The following is a 25,000-nucleotide window of genomic DNA, read 5'->3' on the forward strand; positions in this document are numbered from 1 at the left end:
TATCATATGACTTCATATTGATTGGGTATATTGTTAAAATATGACCAATTAGCAGGTCACATGGGTAACGCCGCTGTCTTTACTAATCAATACCATGAATATCATCATAATATAGTGTGATTGTGCCATAAATGAATGAATGAGTGTGCAAACCAAAAGAAAACATGAATGCAAAATACATTCATTACACTAATAATACTGAAGCCAGGTCAGAATATAAACAGTATGTAAGATATTAAAATGCATCATGATTTATGTAATGCACAATCACATGATGATCTAATTTAAGTTTAATTTAATGAATACATTTCCCCCAAAAAACTAAAAAAGTTAGTCATAAAACAGCAAATACTGGTTGCCAAAAATGAGTAAATTATGACTATTTTAATTGTTTTGTGTCTCTTTTCTTTGCAGGGAGTGAAGAACCAGAGGAAGAGGTATGTTAAAAAAAATCTTAATGGCCGTGTAAAGTGAATTCAGACATTTTCTTCTAAACACATTAAATAGGTCATAAATGTATTTCTAAAAAAGGTGTAAAAAGCATTTCAACCATTTAGATTTGAATTGTGGAGCTAGGCTTCACAAACTGTGTTTCAAGATTTCTGTGTTCAGGATTTAGTGATTAGCATAAACCCGCCCCTGCTGCTGTAGAGGTATAAATACATTCAGCACACACTACTACTACTACAGTCTACAGTTAGCTGAGTTAGCCTCTGAGTTAGCCGCCGAGCTAGCCATCGAGTTAGCAGCCGAGTTAGCAGCTGAGCTAACTGCTGAGTTAGCAGCCGAGTTAGCAGCTGAGCTAACCGCTGAGTTATCCGCCGAGTTAGCTGCCGAGCTAGCAGCTGAGCTAACCGCTGAGTTAGCAGCTGAGTTAGTCGCCGAGCAACCGCCGAGTTAGCTGCCGAGCTAGCAGCTAAGCTAACCGCTGAGTTAGTTGCCGAGTTAGCAGCTGAGCTAACCGCTGAGTTAGCTGCCGAGCTAGCAGCTGAGCTAACCTCTGAGTTAGCTGCAGAGTTAGCTGCCGAGTTAGCAGTCGGGATAACAGCTGAGTGGTTAAAGCTCTCAGACCTAGCATCCATGTTTCGGGTAGAGGTGGTGACTTTGATTGACAGGTTTCAGCTGAGTTTTACACAACTTTGAAGCCTAATTTCATATATTTGGCGATTTCTTTAATCATTCAAATTTGGCAGGGTGGTTAACAACACACTTTTCTGTGGTATGTCAAACTCAGAACACATATTTATTCTTACTTTATACAGACTTTAACTGTTGTTTGTTTAAATTAAATTGTATTTTATCAATCTTGTGTTTGTTTTAAGACTATTGAAGCTGCCTTCTTTGACACCAGGCAGCCTCAATGAGCGAGTATTTAAACTAATTTAGATGTGGGACATACCGGTACACTTAATGAAAAGGAAAACCCCCCCCATCTTCACGTGTTTGATATTCTCTCAGAGCCTGAGTGTGATGCAGCACTTTTCAGAGTTTATTTTTATCACATACTTTCAACCTAATCCTGTCCCCCTTTCCCCCTCTCCTCTCCTCTCCTCTCCTCTCTTATTTCTGTTTGCAGCAGGCGTTGGTTTGCCGCCACTGCCAGGAGAGATTCCCGGGCATCACGCAGCAGGAGCTGGAGCAGCACGAGCAGAGTCACCGAGTGTGTCCCTTCTGCACCATGATCTGTGACAACATGGAGCAGTCCGTGTTCGAAGATCACGTCTACAGTCACGAGCTGTGAGCGAGCCAATAAAAAGCCCCCCCCCCCCCCCCAAAAAAAAAAAACCCCACACAGGACAGGATTAGATAATTAGCTGATTCACAGGGTATAAAAAGAAAGAGAAGAAGAAGATACAAGAAGTCTTACATGTTAGGTGGTGATATTTAAAAAAAAAAAGATTAACCTTCCTGTCGTCCTCCCGGGTCAAATTGACCCCGTCTGTTTTGACTGTTCCTTCCTTCCTTCCTTCCTTCCTTCCTTCCTCCCTTCCTTCTTTCCTTCCTCCCTCCCTCCTTTCCTTCTGTCCTTCTTCCTCCTTCCCTCCTTTCCTTCCTTCCTCCCTTCCTTCTTTCCTCCCCATTACGGTCCTTCTTTCCCTCCTCCTCCCTCCGTCATTTCTTCCCATTACTGTCCTTCTTTCCTTTCTTCCTTCCTCCCTCCTTTCCCCCTCCCTCCCTCCTTTCCTTCCTTCCTTCCTCTCTCCCTCCCTCCTTTCCTTCCTTCCTTCCTCCCTCCTTTCCTTCCTTCTTCCTCCCTCGTTCCTTCCTTCCCTCCTCCCTTCCTTCTTTCCTCCCCATTACTGTCCTTCTTTCCTTCCTTCCTTCCTCTTTTCCTTTCTCCCTCCCTCCTCCCTCATTCCTTCCAACCTCCTTTCCTTCCTTCCTCCTCCCTCCTTCCTTCCCTCCTCCCTTCCTTCTTTCCTCCCCATTACTGTCCTTCTTTCCTTCCTTCCTCTTTTCCTTTCTCCCTCCCTCCTCCCTCATTCCTTCTTTCCTTCCTTCTTCCTTCCTTCCTCCCTCCTTTCCTTCCTTCCCTCCTTTCCTTCCATCCTTCCCTCCTCCCTCCTTTCCTTCCTTCCTCCCTCCCTTCCTTCCTTGACTCGAGGACAACAGGAGGGTTAATGCTGATTGTTTTCTATAAATTACACTCAAGTTTTCCGTCACGCCGCTGCAGCTGCTTCTGCTCCAGTTGTGTAATCCATCACGGTGGAACTTCACGTCCACGTTTCTCTTTTTCAGTCAAACGTTATCTTATCGTCATTGCACAGTAAATCAATCTCAAAGTGCAAACTGTGTTGAAAGCTCTGCACTGAATTACTGCACAACTTGGCCGAGCATTGTCTGTTTTTTATATATATTTTTGGGGTATAAGGGATGTCACGATATCAAGAGTTTCATTTCATAATTAATCAATGCCAAATGAGGTCATGATAACGACTCATTATCGAGATATTGACATAAAATTTGGGGAGAAAAAATAATGTTATCAGTCAAATTCATCTTTAGTTTAATTTTTATCATGTTTAGTCTCTTTACTGTCTAATTAATTAAAGTTAAAATATGAGTGTAGAGAGTCAGGGAGAGAGAGAGTCTTTAACCAGGACTGTACAAAAGTGAATAATTAACCTCCAGTTCATGGATAGTGGAAATGAAACCAGCTGAACTCTGTGTGTGTGTGTGTGTGTGTGTGTGTGTGTGTGTGTGTGTGTGTGTGGGAGATAAAATGGAAAATGGAGAACAGAAAGAAACAAACTATTTAAGAGGAACACGGTTATTTACACAATATAATTATATGTGTTATGTATTATTAGGATATCAATATTTAATTTTTAAAACATCACGGTTGTCATCAATACCAGTATATAAATCCTGACGTCCCTATATGTGTATTATTTTCTGATTTTTGGTACAGATTTCAAAATAAAATGATGTTTTTTTCCCCCTATGCCTTACAGTACAGTACTTAAAGAAACACAAAACCCCTTTTTTACCCACTAAATAAAATAAATAAAAGTTTCTTAAATATTAAATCCTGTCTAAACACAAGCAGATTAACTTTTTCTCTAAATAATATAATCAAGAAATGGCCAAAAAATCAGATTTAAATTAGGAATATAATATAAATGAAGAGACAATTAGTGCTTCCTGTCATGGCTAAAGAGGAAGTTATGGACACAACAGGAACAGGAATGATGATACTCACCGTTTGACTTTTAAATTAATAAGGTTTAAAATCTCTGAAAGCTGAAATTTAATTATTTATCTGAAGAGCAGAAAAACTTGAGTGTGCTTTGTAACAAACAAAACTCAGCAGTAAAGATGTAAATGATCTCGTTAAACAAGCAGAAATAGCAGAACGGTCCTTTTTAAAGTGCAGCACGGCTCGATTAATTACAATTACTCATATACCTGCATAGCTTTGCCACTTTCTGTCTATTATTTAATCAGATAAAACTGATTTTAAATGTTTAATTTTACCTTTTTTTGTTGATTTTTAAAGAAAACACAATGTATATGTGACGGGATAAGATGTTGATATGAGGTTTAGCGATATAACAAGTGGATTTTATGTAAAAGTTCAATTTATTTTTGCTCCAACTGATGTAATAATAATAATGACAATAAAAAAATGAGGTCAAATAAATCTGATGTAGACTCTTTTTTCTTTTTTTTAAAGTTTTATACATAAACATTTTACATCATCTGTACACCCCAAAAATAAACACCTTGCACCAAGTTGCATGAGCCGCAGTGACTCTGTAATACAATAAGTGCAGTCGTTGCATGTGGAGGGAAAGTTCCCCCCCCCCCCCCCAATGAGGAAACTTTCCCTCCACATGTCCAAGAAAATGATCTCAGAGAGGGGGAAACTTCACGCTACCTTCCAGTGTCCTAGTGAAACCAGCCAAATGCATCACATGAGCCTCTCCTCCTCCTCCCCCCTCCTCCTCCTCCTCCTCCTCCAGGGCACAAGCTGCACCAGGCACATTTTGTTTTTGTGTTTACCATCATGTCTCTCTTATTTAAAGCCGAAGCTCGAGTCGTCATCGTTTCTTTAAAAGCTTCAAGGCGACATCTGACTGGCTTCCTCCGGTGTGACGTCTCGGGAGGTGAGCTCGGAGAACAGCGCTGGCAGCCAGTACTGAGCCTCGCCTGCAGCCTGAGAGTCCAACCAAGCCAAACCCTCCTTCAGCAAGTGATCCTGGGGAAATATGAGAATCCAGGTCAAAGGTCGTGAACTTTAAAAGAGAGCACAAAGATTTGAACTGTCATGCAGACGTGGAAAGTACCTAAAAGCCCATTTACTCAAGTAGTGTAATTAGTAGTTTTGACCTACTTGTACTTTACTGTAGTATTTCCATGTGATGCTACTCCACTACATTTATTAGACAGCTTTAGTTACTTTTCAGATGAAGATTTGACACAATGGATAATATAACAAGCTTTTATAATACAACACATTGTTCAGTGTGTAGTCGGCTCACATTTCAGATGTCTATGAGTTGTTAACAGCTCCACCAAATAGTGATTTTTCCCTCTAAACTTCTCACATGGTTTAATTTCAATAAATGTTCAAATGATCCAATATTTCAGCAAAAATCAAAGATTAGAGAAAAAGTCCAAAAACTAAAAAAACACATTTGTGTATCAGAACTTTGTTTTTTCTTCTTTCCTCTCCCATTAATCATCTCAGCAGCCCTCACATTTATCTGCTGACCCTTTGGAGGGGCCCCACCCCTAGGTTGGGAACCACTGGACTAAACTAGCTAACTGTATATAAAGTAGTGTAAACTAGCTAACTGTATATAAAGTAGTGTAAACTAGCTAACTGCATATAAAGTAGTGTAAACTAGCTAACTTCATATAAAGCAGTATAAACTAGCTAGCTGTATATAAAGTAGTGTAAACTAGCTAACTGTATATAAAGTAGTATAAACTAGCTAATTGTATATAAGTAGTGTAAACTAGCTAACTGTATATAAAGTAGTATAAACTAGCTAACTGTATATGAAGTAGTATAAACTAGCTAACTGTATATAAAGTAGTATAAACTAGCTAACTGTATATAAAGTAGTATAAACTAGCTAACTGTATATAAAGTAGTATAAACTAGCTAACTGTATATAAAGTAGTATAAACTAGCTAACTGTATATAAAGTAGTATAAGCTAGCTAACTGTATATAAAGTAGTGTAAACTAGCTAACTATATATAAAGTAGTGTAAACTAGCTAACTGTATATAAAGTAGTGTAAACTAGCTAACTGTATATAAAGTAGTATAAACTAGCTAACTGTATATAAAGTAGTATAAGCTAGCTAACTGTATATAAAGTAGTGTAAACTAGCTAACTGTATATAAAGTAGTGTAAACTAGCTAACTGTATATAAAGTAGTGTAAACTAGCTAACTGTATATAAAGTAGTATAAACTAGCTAACTGTATATAAAGTAGTATAAACTAGCTAACTGTATATAAAGTAGTATAAACTAGCTAACTGTATATAAAGTAGTATAAACTAGCTAACTGTATATAAAGTAGTATAAACTAGCTAACTGTATATAAAGTAGTGTAAACTAGCTCCACCTCCAGCAGCTACAACAGTAACATGCTGCTCTAACACTGATGCTTCACTATTAATAATCTAATGATGTCATATATAATAATATATCACTACTTTTACTGTAATACTGTAATACTGCATACTACATCACTATAATACTGCAGTACTTTTACTGTAATACTGCATACTACATCACTATAATACTGCAGTACTTTTACTGTAATACTGCATACTACATCACTATAATACTGCAGTACTTTTACTGTAATACTGCGTACTACATCACTCATAATACTGCAGTACTTTTACTGTAATACTGCATACTACATCACTATAATACTGCAGTACTTTTACTGTAATACTGCATACTACATCACTCATAATACTGCAGTACTTTTACTATAATACTGCAGTACTTTTACTGTAATACTGCATACTACATCACTATAATACTGCAGTACTTTTACTGTAATACTGCATACTACATCACTCATAATACTGCAGTACTTTTACTTGTAATGTAGTAGTTTAATATCACTGTACTAGTCTGAGTATTTCTTCCACCACTGCTCTCCTCTCTCTCTCCACTGGAGACATTTTGACCCGTCATGGTAGTAAAAAAAAAATCAGCTGTTACAAAACACACAATAACAAAGCTCAGCTCTTCTCAGTCCGGTGAGTCATGGCAGTGTGACCGTGAGTCAGCAGGAGAACAAAGAGACGATGCAGCTAAATCTACTAACTGGAGCTCAGCCGTGTTTCTCCTACTGTGAGAAGTCAAAATGTTTTACTATGAATGAACTTTACCAGGACGTGAGACGCTCGCTCCTTCTCCCATTTAAGACTCTCCTTGATCTCACTGACGGTGACGTAGCCCTTATTCTGCAAACACACACACACACACACACACACACACACACACACACACACACACACACACACACACACACACACACACACACACACACACACACACACACACAATTATTATTATTATGCGCCAAATAAAGTCAAAAATAAGACAGGCTTCTTCATATTTATACAGACTGATTTGACATGAGAGGAATCCTCTGTTACTTACAATTAACACTTATTTATGATATTTTGTGGGTTAATTAAGTTGATTATAATGATGAGATCCACATAACCAAAATTTATAACAATAAATCAGAGTTAGGACTGGGTATCATGTAAAAAACAGTCAATATCAATACTCTTAAAGTTAATAAATACATTAATAAAGGTTAATAAAAAAATAAATAAAGTGATACTGATATAGTGTACTTCATTTGATAATCATAATAAATGCTGCCACTCCTCCACATCCAGGTGATTTTTAATACAAATTTTGAAACTTAAATAATTGTACACCTCACCTCAGCCAGCTGCAGGACGACGGTGTGATCCATGTTGAGCTCAGCTGGGACCGACTGCACCAGGTAAGACCCGCCGACGGGAATCATCCCAAAACCGCTCCCCATGACCTTCAGCTTCTTTATGGCTCTCATCAAGTCGTCTCTGAGAAACACAGACACTGTTAACTTAGATCTGACACACGGGGAGGAAATGACTCACATATAATTGTTCTGCTCTCAGAATCATTTTTATGATTTAGGGTACTTGAAATGATTTAATTAATGTATTAGATTAAACTTATGGTAAGAAATTCTGCATAAGAAACACACACACACACACACACAAACACACACACACACACACACACACTCACACTCACACACACACTCACACTCACACTCACACACACACACACACACACACACTCACACTCACACTCACACTCACACTCACACTCACACTCACACACACTCACACTCACACTCACACTCACACTCACACTCACACACACACTCACACTCACACTCACACTCACACACACACACACTCACACTCACACACTCACACTCACACACACACTCACACTCACACTCACACACACACACACACACACACACTCACACTCACACTCACACTCACACACACTCACACTCACACTCACACTCACACTCACACTCACACTCACACTCACACACACACACACACACACACACACACACACACACACACACTCACACACACACACACGCTCAGTTGTAGTTGTACAGCGATTTGGAATTTTATTTTGAAGGCTACATAACGGTTTACACTTGCAGTAACGTAGCAACCAGCAGTAAGAAAGACGGCTGGTCACTCTGAATCGTCTTTTCTCAAACTCACGAAAGCAATGGCTGTAAGTTTGTTCATCTGATATTTGATGTAATATATACTATAATATGTAATGATAAGTTTAGTATTATAATGTGTGATGTTTATTGACTGGGAAGTCATACAAAAAGTGTTAGAAGTAATTTGAGAGCTGATGTAAAGTGAGCGTCGCTTAGCAACAACGTGTATCAGCCTACTGTTAAGGTAAACGGCTCATTTGTGCCGTGTCGTTTTTTAGCTATTCTTTAAATATCATCACTGTTATTTTTTTTTTGCTAGTTTTTTTTTAATTAGTTTTCTTTACAGTGTGTATATTTCAACAAAAAATAAGGAAATAAAGGGAGCAAGACTCTCTGATCCTGGCTCAAGTGTGATACCTGAGTTTGGCTGACTGTTAAACTGTGATAACGTACACAAGGCACATAACACACAGGGACAACAGTACAATAATATTTAAATACTGTATGTAAAGAGACTATAAACACTGTAAATGCATGTTGCGTCAATCCTGAAATCCTAAATTTTCTCTAGCAAGCAAAATACAAACAAAAGCATCAGATAAAATATAGTGGCAGAACAGAGATGAATGATTAAAGTTAAAACATGAAATACAACATGCTACCTAAATGTCTGAGGGTTTATTTTAGGAGCTTTTTAAATGATCCAAAGACCTCAAAGCTTATTGATGAGGTTGCAAAAGGTCTGTAATATACTGTGGAGGCATTTAAGGCTCTATAAAGGGAGCACAAAGATATTAAAATGAACTCTAATATAAACAGGAAGTCAGTGCAGTGAGGATAAAATAAGTGTAACATGGGACAATCAGTTAAGAGTCAAGCAGCAGCAGCAGCAGTGTGAAGATTAGTTGAGAGCGATACAAACATATAATAATGGTCCTAATGTGATGAGATAGAGTTGTGTGTTAGCATCTCCACGATAGATTTAAGTTTAGCTGTTTCTTTAATATATGATCATTAAACGAGAGATACTTACTGGCTCACATCCTGAGCGTACTTCCCTCTTCCTTTCAGGACTCTCTGATGGAGTTCATCCAAAGTAATGAGACCTAGAAAAAAAGAAAATATCAATTAATCAATATTTAAAAGTTGATCACACAGCTCACTGCAGGAGGGGAAACGACTCGAAGATGACTTGATTTACTAACATGACGTTGATGGAACAATAAAGGCGAGATTCAACTGTTAAGGTGGAACTCCCTCCCTCCTTTCCTTCCTTCCTTCCTTCCTTCCTCTGTCCTTCCTTCCTTCTCCCTCCCTGCCATCCTTCCTTCCTCCCTCCTTTCCTTCATTCTTCCTTCCTCCCTTCCTTCCTTCTTTCTCCCGTACTTCCTTTCGCTGTCCTTCCTTCCTTCTTCCTCCTCTCCTTCCTTCTCCCTCCCTCCCTTCCAGCCTTCCTTCTCCCTCCCTTCCATCCTTCTCCCTCCCTTCCCCCTCCCTCCCTCCTTTCCTTCCTTCTCCCTCCCTTCCATCCTTCCTTCCCCCTTCCACCCTTCCTTCCTCCTTCCACCCTCCTTTCCTTCCTTCTCCCTCCCTTCCTTCTCCCCCCCTTCCATCCTTCCTCCCTCCTTTCCTTCCTTCTCCCTCCATTCCATCCTTCCTTCCTTCCATCCATCCTTCTCCCTCCCTTCCATCCTTCCTTCCTTCTCCCTCCCTTCCATCCTTTCCTTCTCCCTCCCTTCCATCCTTCCTTCCTTCTCCCTCCCTTCCATCCTTTCCTTCTCCCTCCCTTCCATCCTTCCGTCACTCAGTTTTCATATTTTACAAACCTCCATTTCTGTGTTTGAGAGCGAGGCACACTTCAATAATCTGCACACCGAGCTCGTAGTAGAAGTCACCGACTCCGAGCATCTCAGACCAGAAACCTTTACCAGCTGTAAAATTAAAAATAAAACAAATTAAAAAGTTATTATCAGCTTCAAAACACCACAGATTATATACTATACTCTATATTCCCTAATCCTTCTCACAGGCGAGGGGGTCGACTCCGATGGTGGCACACATCTCCTGAAACTGAACCCTGAACTGTGGATTTTTGCGTATTTCCTGTTTGTGTTTGCTGGCGAACTCCTCCAGGTGAGACTTAAAGGTCTCCAGCTGTTTGGACATCTGTCAGAAAAGCAGAAATATAATAAATTTAGTGGATGATTTCAGTTTTAAGAGTTTTTTTTGTTCTCAGCAGCTTGAGTTTTGACAGAAAATAGTGAAATATGTTGTTTTTCATCATTTAGTTTGGTAAAAAAAACATAAAAACAAACACATTACCTGAACTATTTGATCCTCTGCAAGAACATTCCCTCTTTCTTTATATTTGGCCTAAAAGGAAAAGCAAACATCACATGTAAAAACAATAAAAACACTTCTCATTTCTCTCTAATTCACTAATATACTGTAGGAGAGTCATATATGCTGTTAAATTGGTGAAATGTGCATTTAAGTACATTGCATTTGCAGTACCAATGGTTATGCATGGATTATAGCATACTGTACTATCTGTAGCATCATTTTATCTACTCAAATAACTAAATGTGGGCATGCACTTTGCACTTGAGTGACTAGAGCATCTTTTATTGTGTGAATTAAGGTGATTTATGACTTGTATACGTTTTTCCATCACATTGTATAAATGGTCTTCCATAGCTGATTTAATGTGATGTTTTGGCTTCTTATTCTAATAAATGTCTAAAGTGCAAACACCATTAAGTATCTTACATTACTCATTATTACTCTAAATCACCTTAAATGATGTAAATAAGTGTAAAAACAAACATGTCTAACCTCTGCCAGCTTCTTTTTAGCAATAGCTCCTGCACCAACTCCTCTGCGATGCATGTTGCTGCTGTCTGCTCCAACAAAATAAAACAATAACTGTATAAAAACTCAGAATAAAGTCTGATTTTAGATTAATTTAACATTAAACAGCGAGGTGACTAACATTAAAATAAACAAACAACGGAGATATTTTCTTCTTTCAGCAGATAAACTCGTTTCTTCGGTGACTTCAGCTCTCACAGTAGCAGCTAAATATTACTGTAAAGTCCTTAAATAGTCAAATATAATACTTTAAAAATGTATAACTTGATAAATATGAGGTTTTAAAGCTATTTTGTAGCAACCGTTTCCATTTTGATGAGCAGAACCCGGAAGTGTTTCCGGATGTGACGTAGCTGCTGCAGTGACGCTGCCCTCTGCTGTCCTGGAGGAACAGGGCTTTCTTTACACTTCTGGACTTTATTAATATATAAACATAGCTACAGTTTTTATTTTTTGGTTACTATTACCATTTATACTTATTTTTGTAAATTATGGACAATAATACACCCTCATTTAAATCTAATTATTCCTCCTTTTTGAGTTAAAAGAGCAGAAATTGTGAATTATTTTGACTAAATTTAAGATCAGAGGAAAACATGTTGATAGATTATCACAAACTGGTTTATGTAGCAAAGTTTAGTCAGGATATACAGATTTAGAACCATTTCAAATATTTGAATGGCAGCACATAATCTCATAATCTCTCATAAAAGTACAAAGTATAACCCAATTCAATGAAAGTAGTGATAAATTATGAGCTTGATGTAGTAAAAGTACTGCAGTATTATAGTGATGTAGTGTGCAGTATTACAGTAAAAGTACTGCAGTATTATAGTGATGTAGTGTGCAGTATTACAGTAAAAGTACTGCAGTATTATAGTGATGTAGTATGCAGTATTACAGTAAAAGTACTAATGTAGTATGCAGTACTACAGTAAAAGTACTGCAGTATTATGAGTGATGTAGTATGCAGTATTACAGTAAAAGTACTGCAGTATTATGAGTGATGTAGTATGCAGTATTACAGTAAAAGTACTGCAGTATTATAGTGATGTAGTATGCAGTATTACAGTAAAAGTACTGCAGTATTATAGTGATGTAGTATGCAGTATTACAGTAAAAGTACTGCAGTATTATGAGTGATGTAGTATGCAGTATTACAGTAAAAGTACTGCAGTATTATGAGTGATGTAGTATGCAGTATTACAGTAAAAGTACTGCAGTATTATGAGTGATGTAGTATGCAGTATTACAGTAAAAGTAGTGGTTTGGTCCCTCTGACTGATATAAATTATATATATGTAAAATGACACTGACTTCACTTTTATTCTCACATCATTTTATTTAGCAGTGTAAAGATTTGTATACAAGCAGGCAGAAGATTTGCATTATGAGAGGATTTCACTACACACATGAGATTTCACATCCAAGCTTTCAAAATAAAAGTCCCATCCAGAAGCTGTCTGAGGATTATTCCAGAGCACTGCTTCACTTCACTGGAGCCTATAAGAACAACACATATGAGACACTGATGTTAACCCTCCTGTTGTCCTCGAGTCAAGGAAGGAAGTTAGGAAGGGAGGAATAAGGAAGGAAGGAAGGAAGGAAGGAAGGAAGGAAGGGAGGGAGGAAGAAGGAAAGGAGGGAGGGAGGAAGGAAGGAAGGAAGGAAGGAGGGAAGGAAAGAAGGGAGGGAGGGAGGGAAGGAAGGAAAGAGAGAAGGGAGGAAGGAAAGGAAGGAAGGAGGGAAGGAAAGAAGTAAAGGAAAGAAGGAAGGAAGGAAGGACAGAAGGAAGGAAGGAAAGGAGGGAGGGAGTGAGGAAGGAAGGAAGGAAGGAAGGAAGGAAGGAAGGAAGGAAGGAAGGAAGGAGGGAAGAAAAGAAGTAAAGGAAAGAAGGAAGGAAGGAAGGAAGGAAGGAAGGAGGGAAGAAAAGAAGTAAAGGAAAGAAGGAAGGAAGGGAGGAAGGAAAGGAAGGAAGGAGGGAAGGAAAGAAGTAAAGGAAAGAAGGAAGGAAGGAAGGACAGAAGGAAGGAAGGAAGGAAGGAATGAAGGAAGGAAGGAAGGAAGGAATGAAGGAAGGAAAGAAGGAACAGTCAAAACAGACAATTTGTCCCGGGAGGACGACAGGAAGGTTAAACAGTTCGTACAAAGTTGAACATTTAACAAACCGTTTTTCAAAATAAAACACACCTAGATGAGCTTCAGCAGGTCATTGAACTGACGCTCCTCGTCCACAGGCCTGCAAAGTGAGAGCAGCGTTAATGACGACGTACATTAAACCTCTGTTAATCATTCATATTCTGTCTTTAAATATAAAACAACTTACTTGCTTCTTTTCTGTTTCTGGCTGAGCAGGAAGTCCACAAAGTTTTTCTGCACCATTGAATCCATGATTTTGCTCATCTCGCTGGCGATGGTCGACTCAGCGAATCTTTTGCCCAAATGCTGCTCCTGTTCACTGAGACTTAACAAAGACGAGAAATACAGTTAGTTATAAGTAAAATAGACAAACCATCAGCCACACAGACTCCTGCAAGAAGCTAAATGTCCTTTTATTAAAGGTGCAGTCCGCCAATTTTACACATGAAATTCAGTTTACTTGTCATGGATACAACTATTTAACCAGCTGTTTAATGTTCTTCTGTAAATTCAGGATGTTGAGTTTGAACAAAGAAAGCATTTAAGAGGCAAGGCGTCCAATAAAAGATGCTATAATGAAATAAATCCAGCATTTGTGGAGCTACAGAGAGCTTAAGAATTAAAAATCAGTATATCTGCATCAGTTAATTTGTCATTTATGATTCTCACGACTTTATAAAAGTGTTTTATGAAATAATAAACTATTCTTATCTCTGTAATATTGCATTATAATTAACAGACAGCATGTTTGGCACTTTTATCTCTTTTTTTGCAGGATGAATAGGATTATTACTAAAGATTTAACCTACAGAAGGATAATTTGAAGGTTAAAATCTTTAATTTATAAGGGTATAAAATAAGCATATATCGGCTTTAATAGACTAACCCCATGCACTCCTTCCTTCCTTCCTTCCTTCCTTCCTTCCTTCCTTCCTTACTCATGTCCTTCCTTCATTGGTGCCTCCCTCCCTCCTTACTCCTTTCCTTCCTTCCTTCCTCCCTTCCTTCTCTCCTTATGTCCTTCCTCTTTTCCTCTCTCCCACCCTCCTTAATCTTTTCCTTCCTTCCTTCTTTGCTCCCTCCCTCCTTAATCCTTTCCTTCCTTTCTTCTTTGCTCCCTCCCTCCTTAATCCTTTCCTTCCTTCCTTCTTTGCTCCCTCCCTCCTTAATCCTTTCCTTCCTTCCTTCTTTCCTCCCTTCCTCCTGTCCTGTCCTGACCTGAGGACAACAGGAGGGTTAATACAGTATAAAATAAGCATATATAGACTTTAATAGACTAACCCCATGTCTTATTTATATATATATATATTTAATGATGGTTATAAACTACATAAATACCTTTTTCACTACTTTTAATAATCTTACTGCACATATTATGAAGACTACAGGTGAATTGCATGACAGACAGTGTGCACTATGTTATTTAATATATATGTTTAATATAATAAAGTCTTATCTTATTATACACCTGCAGTTATTCAGACAGTGTGTGGCACTTTTATCTCTTTTTTTGCATGATAAATAGGATTATTCCTAAAGATGTGACCATTTGAAGGTTAAATTTGGTTCAATCTTTAATTTATAAAGGTATAAAATAAGCATATAATGGCTTTAATAGACTAACCCCATGTCTTATTTATTTATATATATATTTAATGATGGTTATAAACTGCATACACTTTTTAAATAAACACATTTTTTTACTACTCTTTTAATGCTCTAATACACATGCAATGAAGACTACAGGTGAATTGCATGACAGACAGTGTGCACTATGTTATTTAATATATTTGTTTAATATAATAAAGTCTTATCTTATTATACTCCTGCAGTTATTCAGACAGTGTGTGGCACTTTTATGTCTTTTTTGCATGATAAATAGGATTATTCCTAAAGATTTGACCATTTGAAGGTTAAATTTGGTTCATTTTATATTTTATAAAGGTATAAAATAAGCATATATAGGCTTTAATAGACTAACCCCATGTCTTCAGGTTGAATCTTTGCTCGTGCATGCAGAGCTCCAAGCAGACAGATGACCATCAGCTCAAACAGCAACACCTTCATCATGACCTTGAGGCAAAAAACACACACTTGACATTTGTTTCAAATTAAATGACATTAAATCAAAAAAAATAATAATGTCCTGCAGCTAAACCAGCACAGCAGTGAAATGACAATTAATGAAGCTTAAAATGTGTTGAGCGACGCAAAAGAATTCATTTATAAGCATATTTTTTCTCTCTCTCTTACCTTTCAAAGTGGAGGTATCTTTAAGACGGGCAATGAGGAAGCGTTAAGCTACTTTCCCTGGTTGGTTGCCTTCAGAAAATGTGGCTTTTATACAGTTTTCTCAGAGGTATTATGTGTCATAGCAGGAAGTGAGCAAGAAAAACATTTTAGTTCCACTACATTAAAGCATTAAAGAAAAGCACATACACAGGTGACTACTGATAAGCGGCACTGCAACAAACTGTGGAGATGGAATAGATTTATTTTCCCCCAAAGACTTGATATGGAGTTAACAACCCACAGGAAACTTTCACACACCATTAAACTAATGAAAAAGTGGCACTTTAGAGCAGCACATGAAAACTAATTGATAATACGTGAAGATTAAAATGCTCATTATCTGATTGAAGGTTATAATAAAGAGCTTGATTGTTTGTTCGCTCGCTTTTAGGAAAGAAGAAATGGAGGAAGGACAGATGGAAGGAAAGAAAAAAGGAAGAAAGGAAGGAAAGACAGATGAAAGGAAGGAAGAAAGGGAGGAAGGACAGATGAAAGGAAGGAAGAAAGGGAGGACGGACAGATGGAAGGAAAGGAAGAAAGGGAGGAAGGACAGGTGAAAGGAAGGTAGAAAGGGAGGAAGGTCAGATGGAAGGAAGGACAGAAGGAAGAAAGGGAGGAAATAAAGATGAAAGGAAGGAAGAAAAGGAGGATGGACAGATGAAAGGAAGGAAGAAAGGGAGGAAGGACAGATGGAAGGAAGGACAGATGGAAGAAAGGGAGGAAGGACAGATGGAAGGAAGGACAGATGAAAGGAAGGAAGAAAGGGAGGAAGGTCAGATGGAAGGAAGGACAGAAGAAAGAAAGGGAGGAAGGACAGATGGAAGGAAGGACAGAAGGAAGAAAGGGAGGAAGGACAGATGGAAGGAAGGACAGAAGGAAGAAAGGGAGGAAGGACATATGGAAGGACGAACAGAAGGAAGAAAGGGAGGAAGGACAGGTGAAAGGAAGGAAGAAAGGGAGGAAGGACAGAAGGATGGAAGGACAGAAGAAGGAAAGGGAGGAAGGACAGATGGATGGGAGGACAGAAGGAAGAAAGGGAGGAAGGACAGAAGGAAGAAAGGGAGAAAGGACAGATGGAAGGAAGGAAGGACAGAAAGAAGAAAGGGAGGAAGGACAGATGGAAGGAATGACAGAAGGAAGAAAGGGAGGAAGGACAGATGGATGGAAGGGAGGAAGGACAGATGGAAGGAAGGACAGAAGGAAGAAAGGGAGGAAGGACAGATGGAAGGAATGACAGAAGGAAGAAAGGGAGGAAGGACAGATGGAAGGAAGGACAGAAGGAAGAAAGGGAGGAAGGACAGATGGATGGAAGGACAGAAGGAAGAAAGGGAGGAAGGACAGATGGAAGGAAGGACAGAAGGAAGAAAGGGAGGAAGGACAGATGGAAGGAAGGAAGAAAGGGAGGAAGGTCAGATGGAAAGAAGGACAAAAGGAAGAAAGGGAGGAAGGACAGATGAAAGGAAGGAAGAAAGGGAGGAAGGACAGATGGAAGGAAGGAAGGAAGGAAGAAAGGGAGGAAGGACAGATGGATGGAAGGACAGAAGAAAGAAAGGTAGGAAGGACAGATGGAAGAAAGGGAGGAAGGACAGATGGAAGGAAGGACAGAAGGAAGAAAGGGAGGAAGGACGGACAGATGGAAGGAAGGAAGGAAGGAAGGAAGGAAGGAAGGAACAAAGACCATTAAACTAATGAAAAAGTGGCACTTTAGAGCAGCACATGAAAACTAATTGATAATACGTGAAGATTAAAATGCTCATTATCTGATTGAAGGTTATAATAAAGAGGGGAATTCTCCTATAGATAAATAGCATGCAAGAATTGTGCAGTAAATCAGAGGTGGATTTGTTCGACACCTGCCCTCATGTGGGCCGGATCATTAAAAAGATGGAGGGAAAGAAGGAAGAAAGGAAGGAAATAGGAAGGGAAGGAAGGAAAGACAGATGGAAGGAAAGAAGGAAGGAAGAAAGGGAGGAAGGACAGATGGAAGGAAGGACAGAAGGAAGAAAGGAAGAAGGACAGATGGAAGAAAGGGAGGAAGGACAGATGAAAGGAAGGACAGAAGGAAGAAAGGGAGGAAGGACAGATAGAAGGAAGGACAGAAGGAAGAAAGGGAGGAAGGACAGATGGAAGGAAGGACAGAAGGAAGAAAGGAAGAAGGACAGAAGGAAGAAAGGGAGGAAGGACAGATGGATGGAAGGACAGAAGGAAGAAAGGGAGGAAGGACAGATGGAAGGAAGGACAGAAGGAAGAAAGGGAGGAAGGACAGATGGAAGGAAGGACAAAAGGAAGAAAGGGAGGAAGGACAGATGAAAGGAAGGAAGAAAGGGAGGAAGAACAGATGGAAGGAAGGACAGAAGGAAGAAAGGGAGGAAGGACAGATGGAAGGAAAGAAGGAAGGAAGAAAGGGAGGAAGGACAGAAGGAAGGGAGGGGGGAAGGACAGATGGATGGAAGGACAGAGGAAAGAAAGGGAGGAAAGACAGATGGAAAGAAGGAAGGAAGGAAGGAAGGAAGGAAGGAAGAAAGGGAGGAAGGACAGAAGGAAGAAAGGGAGGAAGGACAGATGAAAGGAAAGATGAAGGGGAGGAAGGACAGATGGATGGAAGGACAGAAGGAAGAAAGGGAGGAAGGAAGAAAGGAAGGAAGGAAGAAAGGACAGATGGAAAGGAAGGAAGGAAGAAAGACCATTAAACTAATGAAAAAGTGGCACTTTAGAGCAGCACATGAAAACTAATTGATAATACGTGAAGATTAAAATGCTCATTATCTGATTGAAGGTTATAATAAAGAGGGGAATTCTCCTATAAATAAATAGCATGCAAGAATTGTGCAGTAAATCAGAGGTGGACATTAAGAGCTGATTGTTTGTTCGACTCCTGCCCTCATGTGGGCCGGATCATTAAAAAGATGGAGGGAAAGAAGGAAGAAAGGAAGGAAATAGGAAGGGAAGGGAGGAAAGACAGATGGAAGGAAGAAAGGGAGGAAGGACAGATGAAAGGAAGGAAGAAAGGGAGGAAGGTCAGGTGGAAGGAAGGAATAAAGGGAGGAAGGTCAGATGGAAGGAAAGGAAGAAAGGGAGGAAATAAGAAGGGAAGGAAGGAAGGACAGAAGGAAGAAAGGGAGGAAGGACAGATGGAAGGAAGGAAGAAAGGGAGGAAGGACGGATGAAAGGAAGGACAGAAGGAAGAAAGGGAGGAAGGACAGAAGGAAGAAAGAGAGGAAGGTCAGATGGAAGGAAGGACAGAAGGAAGAAAGGGAGGAAGGACAGGTGGAAGGAAGGACAGAAGGAAAAAAGGGAGGAAGGACAGATGGAAGGAAGGACAGAAGGAAGAAAGGGAGGAAGGTCAGATGGAAGGAAGGACAGAAGGAAGAAAGGGAGGAAGAACAGATGGAAGGAAGGAAGGACAGAAGGAAGAAAGGGAGGAAGGACAGATGGAAGGAAGGACAGAAGGAAGAAAGGGAGGAAGGACAGATAAAAGGAAGGAAGAAAGGGAGGAAGGACAGATGGATGGAAGGACAGAAGGAAGAAAGGGAGGAAGGACAGATGGAAGGAAGGACAGAAGGAAGAAAGGGAGGAAGGACAGATGGAAGGAAGGGAGGAAGGACAGAAGGAAGAAAAGGAGGGAGGACAGATGGAAGGAAGGACAGAAGGAAGAAAGGGAGGAAGGACAGATGAAAGGAAGGAAGAAAGGGAGGGAGGACAGATGGAAGGGAGGATAGAAAGAAGAAAGGGAGGAAGGACAGATGGATGGAAGGAAGAAAGAGAGGAAGGACAGACGAAAGGAAGGAAGAAAGGGAGGAAGGACAGATGGAAGGAAGGACAGAAGGAAGAAAGGGAGGAAGGACAGAAGGAAGAAAGAGAGGAAGGTCAGATGGGAGGAAGGACAGAAGGAAGAAAGAGAGGAAGGACAGATGGAAGGAAGGACAGAAGGAAGAAAGGGAGGAAGGACAGATGGAAGGAAGGACAGTAGGAAGAAAGGGAGGAAGGACAGATGGAAGGAAGGACAGAAGGAAGAAAGGGAGGAAGGACAGATTAGATTTAGCTCAACACCTGCCCTCTTCAGTCTGGATGTGTGTGTGCATAAGAAAAGAAATGACTCCCATTCTTAATTTCTAATACAGTCTATATCTCCCTCATTGACTTTAAGATTCTACTCCTCACATTCAAGATCCTTCACAACCAGACTGGCACCATCATATCTCTCTGAACTTTCCCATTCACACATAGACACCTTCTCCAACGCTCCGATCCTCCTCTGCCAACCAGTTCTTCGCCCCATCTGCCAATTAACCACCACCATGGGGTCAGGAGCCTTCAGCCGATCTTGAGTGCTTTGAAAGGCGCCTTTAAATGAAAATGCATTACTATTATTATTAGAATTTTGCTTCTATGGACTCTAACAAACTCTGGGTCTCCATGAAAGCTGTTACCAACATGACAACACATATAAAGTGCCTCATAACATGTGATGAGCTGAGTAAAGCAAAAGAACTTAATGGTTTCTTTCTCAAGTTTGATACACAGGACACACAACTGCGGACCCTTGTACAATGTTAGTAGTTGATCCCCTCAAAATCCACTCACTTTTCAGCCATGTATATGCAGAAATGAATCTGCAGGCCCTGATGGCATCCCTGCTTTCCTCCTAAAGACCTTTGCAGCAGAGCTAACCCCAGCACGGTGCCCTCTGGGAAAACTCTACCATTATTCCCATTCCAAAGAAACCCTGTCCTACAGAAAACAATGATTATAGACCGGTGGCTGTGAAAAATACATGGTATCCGTGTTGAAATCTAAAGTTAATTCTGAACTAGAGCCTCTCCACTTTGCTTACAGGCAGGGGAGGAGTACAGACGATGCAATTAATAGCATCACCCACCTGACTCTTAAGCATCTGGAGGATCCCAAGGCCTATACACGCCTTTTGTTCATTGATTTTTAGTTCCAGCGTCATCTGCTCTAAAAAGAAAATGACCCAGATGAATATTAATCCTTTTATTATTAAGTGGTTTTATTCTTGTTTAACAGAGAGAACCCAAAATATCAGGATTAACGACTCATTTTCAGAAAAACCAAAATGCATCAGTACAGGTGCACCTCAGGTCCTGTTCAGGGCAGCTACTACTATGCACTACGCACTTTGAGTCCATGACAAATTTCCCCTAGGGGGCAATAAAATATATTCTATATATATATATATATTCCTCTTCATCACTGTCTATGTCTACCTCTGAATGTATACATAATAGATATCTCTTTATCACAGTCTATGTCTCCCTCTGCTGTCTCTATCTGATCAAAATAAAAGAAATGCTCCAGCCAACAAATCGCGCATGCGCAGTAGAGGGCGCTTTAAAACAAGTCTTGAGGAGGGAACATGCTGCAGGTGGACTCGGCTTAAAATCGAGGTAAACTACATAAAAAACACATATTTACACATCGGTAAGAAACTATAAGTCTTCTCAGATGTGTTATATATTACCGGGCTGCCGTTATAACCTTTACTTTACCGGTTTGCGTCGTTTAAATCGGTTTTATTTCCCCTAAAACTAGCCGGCTAGCTTTAGCATGCTAGCTTAGCTGTTATTGTTTTTCATGATTTCGCGAGAACCCAAAATGGAGGAGAAGATCTGCTGCCAGCCTCCCTGCTCCTGCACACAGCCACTCCCGAGTCCTTGTGTGAGAGCCTTTGCTTTGTTAGATATCCTCGCACGCGCACAATAATGTTAAATACTATTAAAAAGGTTGGTTTGTGTGTTTAATGTGTTTCTGCTTATGCTAATGTAGCTTAGCCACTGAGCTGTTATTATAAAGGAGGAGAAGAAGAGACTCTCTGCAGGTTTTATCCACCTGGTTTATGCAACTGTGAGGAGTTAGTGCAGCGGGGGTCAAACATGCGGCCCGCGGGCCAGAACCGGCCCGCCGAGGAGTCCAATCCGGTCCACTTACCTTCCTGTCTTCCATCGGTCCTTTCTTTCTTTCTGTCTTTCACTCCTTCCATCTGTCCTTCCAACCTTTCATCCTTCCTCCCTTCCCTCATCTGTCCTTTCTTTCTTTCCTGTCTTGTCTTCCTTCCTTCCATCTTGTCTTCCTGTCTTGTCTTCCTTCCATCTTTTTAATAATCCAGACCACATCAGATCTTATTGTTCTGCATGTGGCCCTTGAATGAAGATGAGTTTGAGCCATTTGCATTTTAACACCTTAACACCGCCACTTCATGTCTTTTATGTGTGTTTATTGTTGCAGGGGTAAAAGCTGCTGAGCTCACATGGGGAATATCTGCAGGATGAAAAGTCGTTGTCATGACTCTGAGAGCGACCCTGCTTCCACACCGAGGATTCAAACTCAAGCAGACCGCTGCTGACACAGTCGACCCAGACAACACACACACTACAGCCCCCTCGGCGGGTCCTGCTGTGAGCCTCAAGAGAGACTCCTGCGACTTCGTTATAGACATCACAGACTTCCAAGGGGCACAGATCCCGAGCAAATACGGCAAATTAGACCAGACTTACATGACAAGTAAGGTCTCCCTCGCCGCCACAGTCACCGAGGTAGTCAAAGGAGACGCTAAAACTGTGGGGGTATTGTCCCCTGTCAGACCAATGGGGGGTGAGGGAACCCCGGTGAAAGGTAAACCCCTCTCTGTAGACAACATGGATAACCCTCAGATGGCTTTGAACAATAACCCTAAGGATGGCGGCGCCGACGACAGCGCGAAGGGGGTCGTACCCGGAGTCCTGGGCACGGCGTCCATCGAACTCTCCTCTGAGGGCAAATGGAGGAACGTTAGGAAGACACCCACCAATCCTCAGACGCAGGCGAACTGCCTCCGACAGATCCTCCTGCTGCAACTTGACCTGATTGAACAGCAGCAACAGCAGCTGCAGTCTAAGGATAAGGAGATAGAGGAGCTCAAAGCAGACAAAGAGACAGTATGTTAAACTTTTTATATATAGTTAAAATCAATGTGTTTATCTTAAGTCACTAATTGAGTCTTAATTTACCTTTTTTTTTTTTTTTATTCCTCTATCTGCCCCTTAGTTGCTTGCACGTATCGAGCGTATGGAGCGCCGCCTGCAGCTCACGAAAAAGGACCCGCCTCGTGACAAACGTCTCTTCCAGCCGCTGGAGCCGTGGACGCCGGACAAAGAGGACATGTGGGATCTGGACGTGGAGGAGAGTCCGCAGGGAAACCCGTCCACTCAGCTCAACTTCAGTCGAGGAGGCAAAGGTCAAAAGAGGTAAAAAAAAAAAAAAGAAGAAGAAAGAAACTGCAGTTAAATTATGAAATCGCAGATACATATATATAAAGGTCAAGTACTTTATTCATCCCTAAAGCAGTCAGGTAGGTTAAAAAACAGAAACGCATATAATTAAATGCTAAATTACATGCATTGACTTCAATATAACTATATATAAATAATAGAATAGTATAATTAAAGATAGAGACTAGAGGTAGAACCATAACTATAATACAGTAGTAAATATAAAAACAGTAAGGTAGGTCAAATAAAACAAATATAATGAGTCTATAAAGGGTAGAATATATACAAGAATTACATTTTCTAACTCAAATATAACAATATATAAATAATAGAAGTAGTATAAATATACATAATGACTAGAGATATAACTGTAATATAGTTATTTTAAAAAAGAGGAAGAGGAAGAAGTCATTACTCAAGATTCTTGTCATTGTAATACCTTTTTAAATACACACTTTAGAGCTATGACTCATTAGCTTCTTGATTAAATGATTAGTTATTAGCCAGAAAATAATGAAAAATGACAATAACTGTTTTAAAGAGCTTAAGATGTAACCTAAAATGTTTAGTTTTGTCCTGACTGACAATCAAAAAAACCCCAAAATATCCAGTTTTCGATCATCAGTGACTTAAAAAACTAGAAAATATGCATTGTTATTGTTGTAATACCTTTTTATATACACACTTTAGTAGTATTACTTATTATTTTATTGATTTATTGATTAGTTATTAACAAGAAAATAATGAAAAATCACTATAAAGAGCTTAAGATGTAACCTAAAATGTTGAGCTTTGTCTCGACCGACAGTCAAATCCCCAAAAATAACTTATGATTCAAATATTTTATTTACTAATCTCACTTGTACTACTTTTAATACTCTTACTGCACATATTATAATGACTACAGCTGTTATTGTATGGCAAGCAATGTGCAGTCTGTTTAGATTTTTAACAGCATTTAATAAATATTTAACCTACAGAGTAATAATTTAAAGGTTAAAATGTAAGTATCAGAAAAAGCCTCTGATACTGCTGAACATGCTGGCATCGGTATCGGTGAGTACTGGAGTCCAGGCAGCGATCCCCATACCACGTCATTTATTAGAAATAGGATTATATTTACTGGTTAGCTCCGTTAGCTCTGACGCACTTCTTCTTCTTCACTGCTCTTAAAACTGTTGCTGCTGTTTTAAGAGCAGCGAAGAAGAATTGATCACCTGACACCTGTAATAACAAGGAGCTAACGTTAGCGCATCATGTCGGCGGTTTGGCCGTACTTCAAAGTGGATGTTCCCACCAGTAATACGGCGACATGCAACACACTGGTGTTGGGATCGGTACTTGGTATCGGCCGATACCCACAGCACAAGTATCGGAATCGGTATCGGGAAGGGGGAAATGGTATCGGAACATCTCTACATATTATGATTAAAGACAGAGATTTTTAGCATTATGTCTTTAAAAAAAAAGGCTCAAAACTATTATTATAACAATGTTTGACAGGTAATCGTTCTCTTTTCTCACACACGCAGGAAGTCTTGCTTTGGAGATACAAAAGTCCAGAAATCTCGAGGCAAAAGCGCCAAGCTGAGCCCTCAGAAGTCCGAAATTCAGCCCGGCTCTCCCTCTCACCAGAGAGAGCTGCGCAGTAAGGAAACTCCGGAGAAGACTCTGGTGCCTCTGAGGTCGGGGTCCGAACGGGACATTTTGCTCCCGTGCAAAGAGGAGCCGGAGCTGAGCTGTCAGATGGAAGATCTGCCCTTCATGTCTACCACAGAGATGTACCTCTGTTGCTGGAACCAACCTCCTCTGTCCCCTTTGCGTGAGACTTCCCCTAAAAAGGAGGAGGAGGTGGCCAGTGAGTGGACTCCTCATGTAGTTCATGATATGCTGATTGTTTGTAAGCCTAACCTATATATACCATCTTTAATCACTATATCCTTCAAAATGCTCCGAAAGCACTATCTCTCATTAACCTCTCCTGTCTTCATCCGCTCCACTTCTTCTAGTTCCTTCATGGAGAGAAAACTACATCGAGCCGCTGGATGAAGACTCGTCCTGCAACCCTCCGGAGGTGAGAGACACGGTTTAAATGGTTTTAGAGTTTAGAAAGTTAACTCACATTCGAGAGAGAAAATATGAGAGAGAGAAAGAGACAGAGAGAGAGACAGAGACAGAGAGAGACT

The 25,000-nt window shown here is 40.0% G+C and overlaps 4 protein-coding genes across 5 annotated transcripts in view; 2 read left to right on the top strand and 2 right to left on the bottom strand.

Annotated features, from left to right (window-relative positions):
• The window catches only part of LOC128381864 (calcium-binding and coiled-coil domain-containing protein 2-like), a 12,612-nt gene extending 10,844 nt beyond the window's left edge, over window positions 1-1,768 (top strand). Inside the window, exons 6-7 of the mRNA XM_053341887.1 lie at window positions 415-437; window positions 1,577-1,768. Coding sequence (XP_053197862.1) covers window positions 415-437; window positions 1,577-1,741 — 188 coding nt within the window. The 3' untranslated portion in view covers window positions 1,742-1,768. The remainder of the gene's footprint in view (window positions 1-414; window positions 438-1,576) is intronic.
• Window positions 1,769-4,563: 2,795 nt separating this feature from the next.
• Window positions 4,564-11,448, bottom strand: snf8 (SNF8 subunit of ESCRT-II). 2 transcript variants are annotated; one of them, XM_053341474.1, is made up of 9 exons: window positions 11,237-11,448; window positions 11,080-11,144; window positions 10,567-10,617; window positions 10,272-10,410; window positions 10,071-10,175; window positions 9,278-9,350; window positions 7,438-7,579; window positions 6,869-6,943; window positions 4,564-4,702 (listed from the first exon to the last, which is right to left on the bottom strand). In XM_053341474.1, the coding sequence occupies exons 2-9, from the start codon at window positions 11,131-11,133 to the stop codon at window positions 4,565-4,567; spliced, it is 777 nt and encodes a 258-aa protein (XP_053197449.1). In that variant the 5' UTR covers window positions 11,134-11,144; window positions 11,237-11,448; the 3' UTR covers window position 4,564. The 2 variants fall into 2 exon arrangements, with proteins under 2 accessions (XP_053197449.1, XP_053197450.1); XM_053341475.1 differs by lacking the exon at window positions 11,237-11,448 and having other exon boundaries at window positions 11,080-11,221.
• Window positions 11,449-13,305: 1,857 nt separating this feature from the next.
• gip (gastric inhibitory polypeptide) lies at window positions 13,306-15,321 on the bottom strand. Its single transcript, XM_053341888.1, has 3 exons — window positions 15,236-15,321; window positions 13,442-13,579; window positions 13,306-13,354 (listed from the first exon to the last, which is right to left on the bottom strand). Exons 1-3 carry the CDS (start codon window positions 15,319-15,321, stop codon window positions 13,306-13,308), a joined length of 273 nt encoding a protein of 90 aa, XP_053197863.1.
• Window positions 15,322-20,907: 5,586 nt separating this feature from the next.
• The window catches only part of msl1b (MSL complex subunit 1b), a 6,989-nt gene continuing 2,896 nt past the window's right edge, over window positions 20,908-25,000 (top strand). The window contains exons 1-5 of the mRNA XM_053341458.1: window positions 20,908-20,954; window positions 21,793-22,481; window positions 22,591-22,790; window positions 24,347-24,672; window positions 24,824-24,888. Of these exons, the coding sequence (XP_053197433.1) occupies window positions 21,849-22,481; window positions 22,591-22,790; window positions 24,347-24,672; window positions 24,824-24,888 (1,224 nt within the window). The 5' untranslated portion in view covers window positions 20,908-20,954; window positions 21,793-21,848. The remainder of the gene's footprint in view (window positions 20,955-21,792; window positions 22,482-22,590; window positions 22,791-24,346; window positions 24,673-24,823; window positions 24,889-25,000) is intronic.

Source organism: Scomber japonicus, chromosome 20 (genome assembly GCF_027409825.1).
Source record: "Scomber japonicus isolate fScoJap1 chromosome 20, fScoJap1.pri, whole genome shotgun sequence".
Classification (NCBI taxonomy): Eukaryota; Metazoa; Chordata; class Actinopteri; order Scombriformes; family Scombridae; genus Scomber; species Scomber japonicus.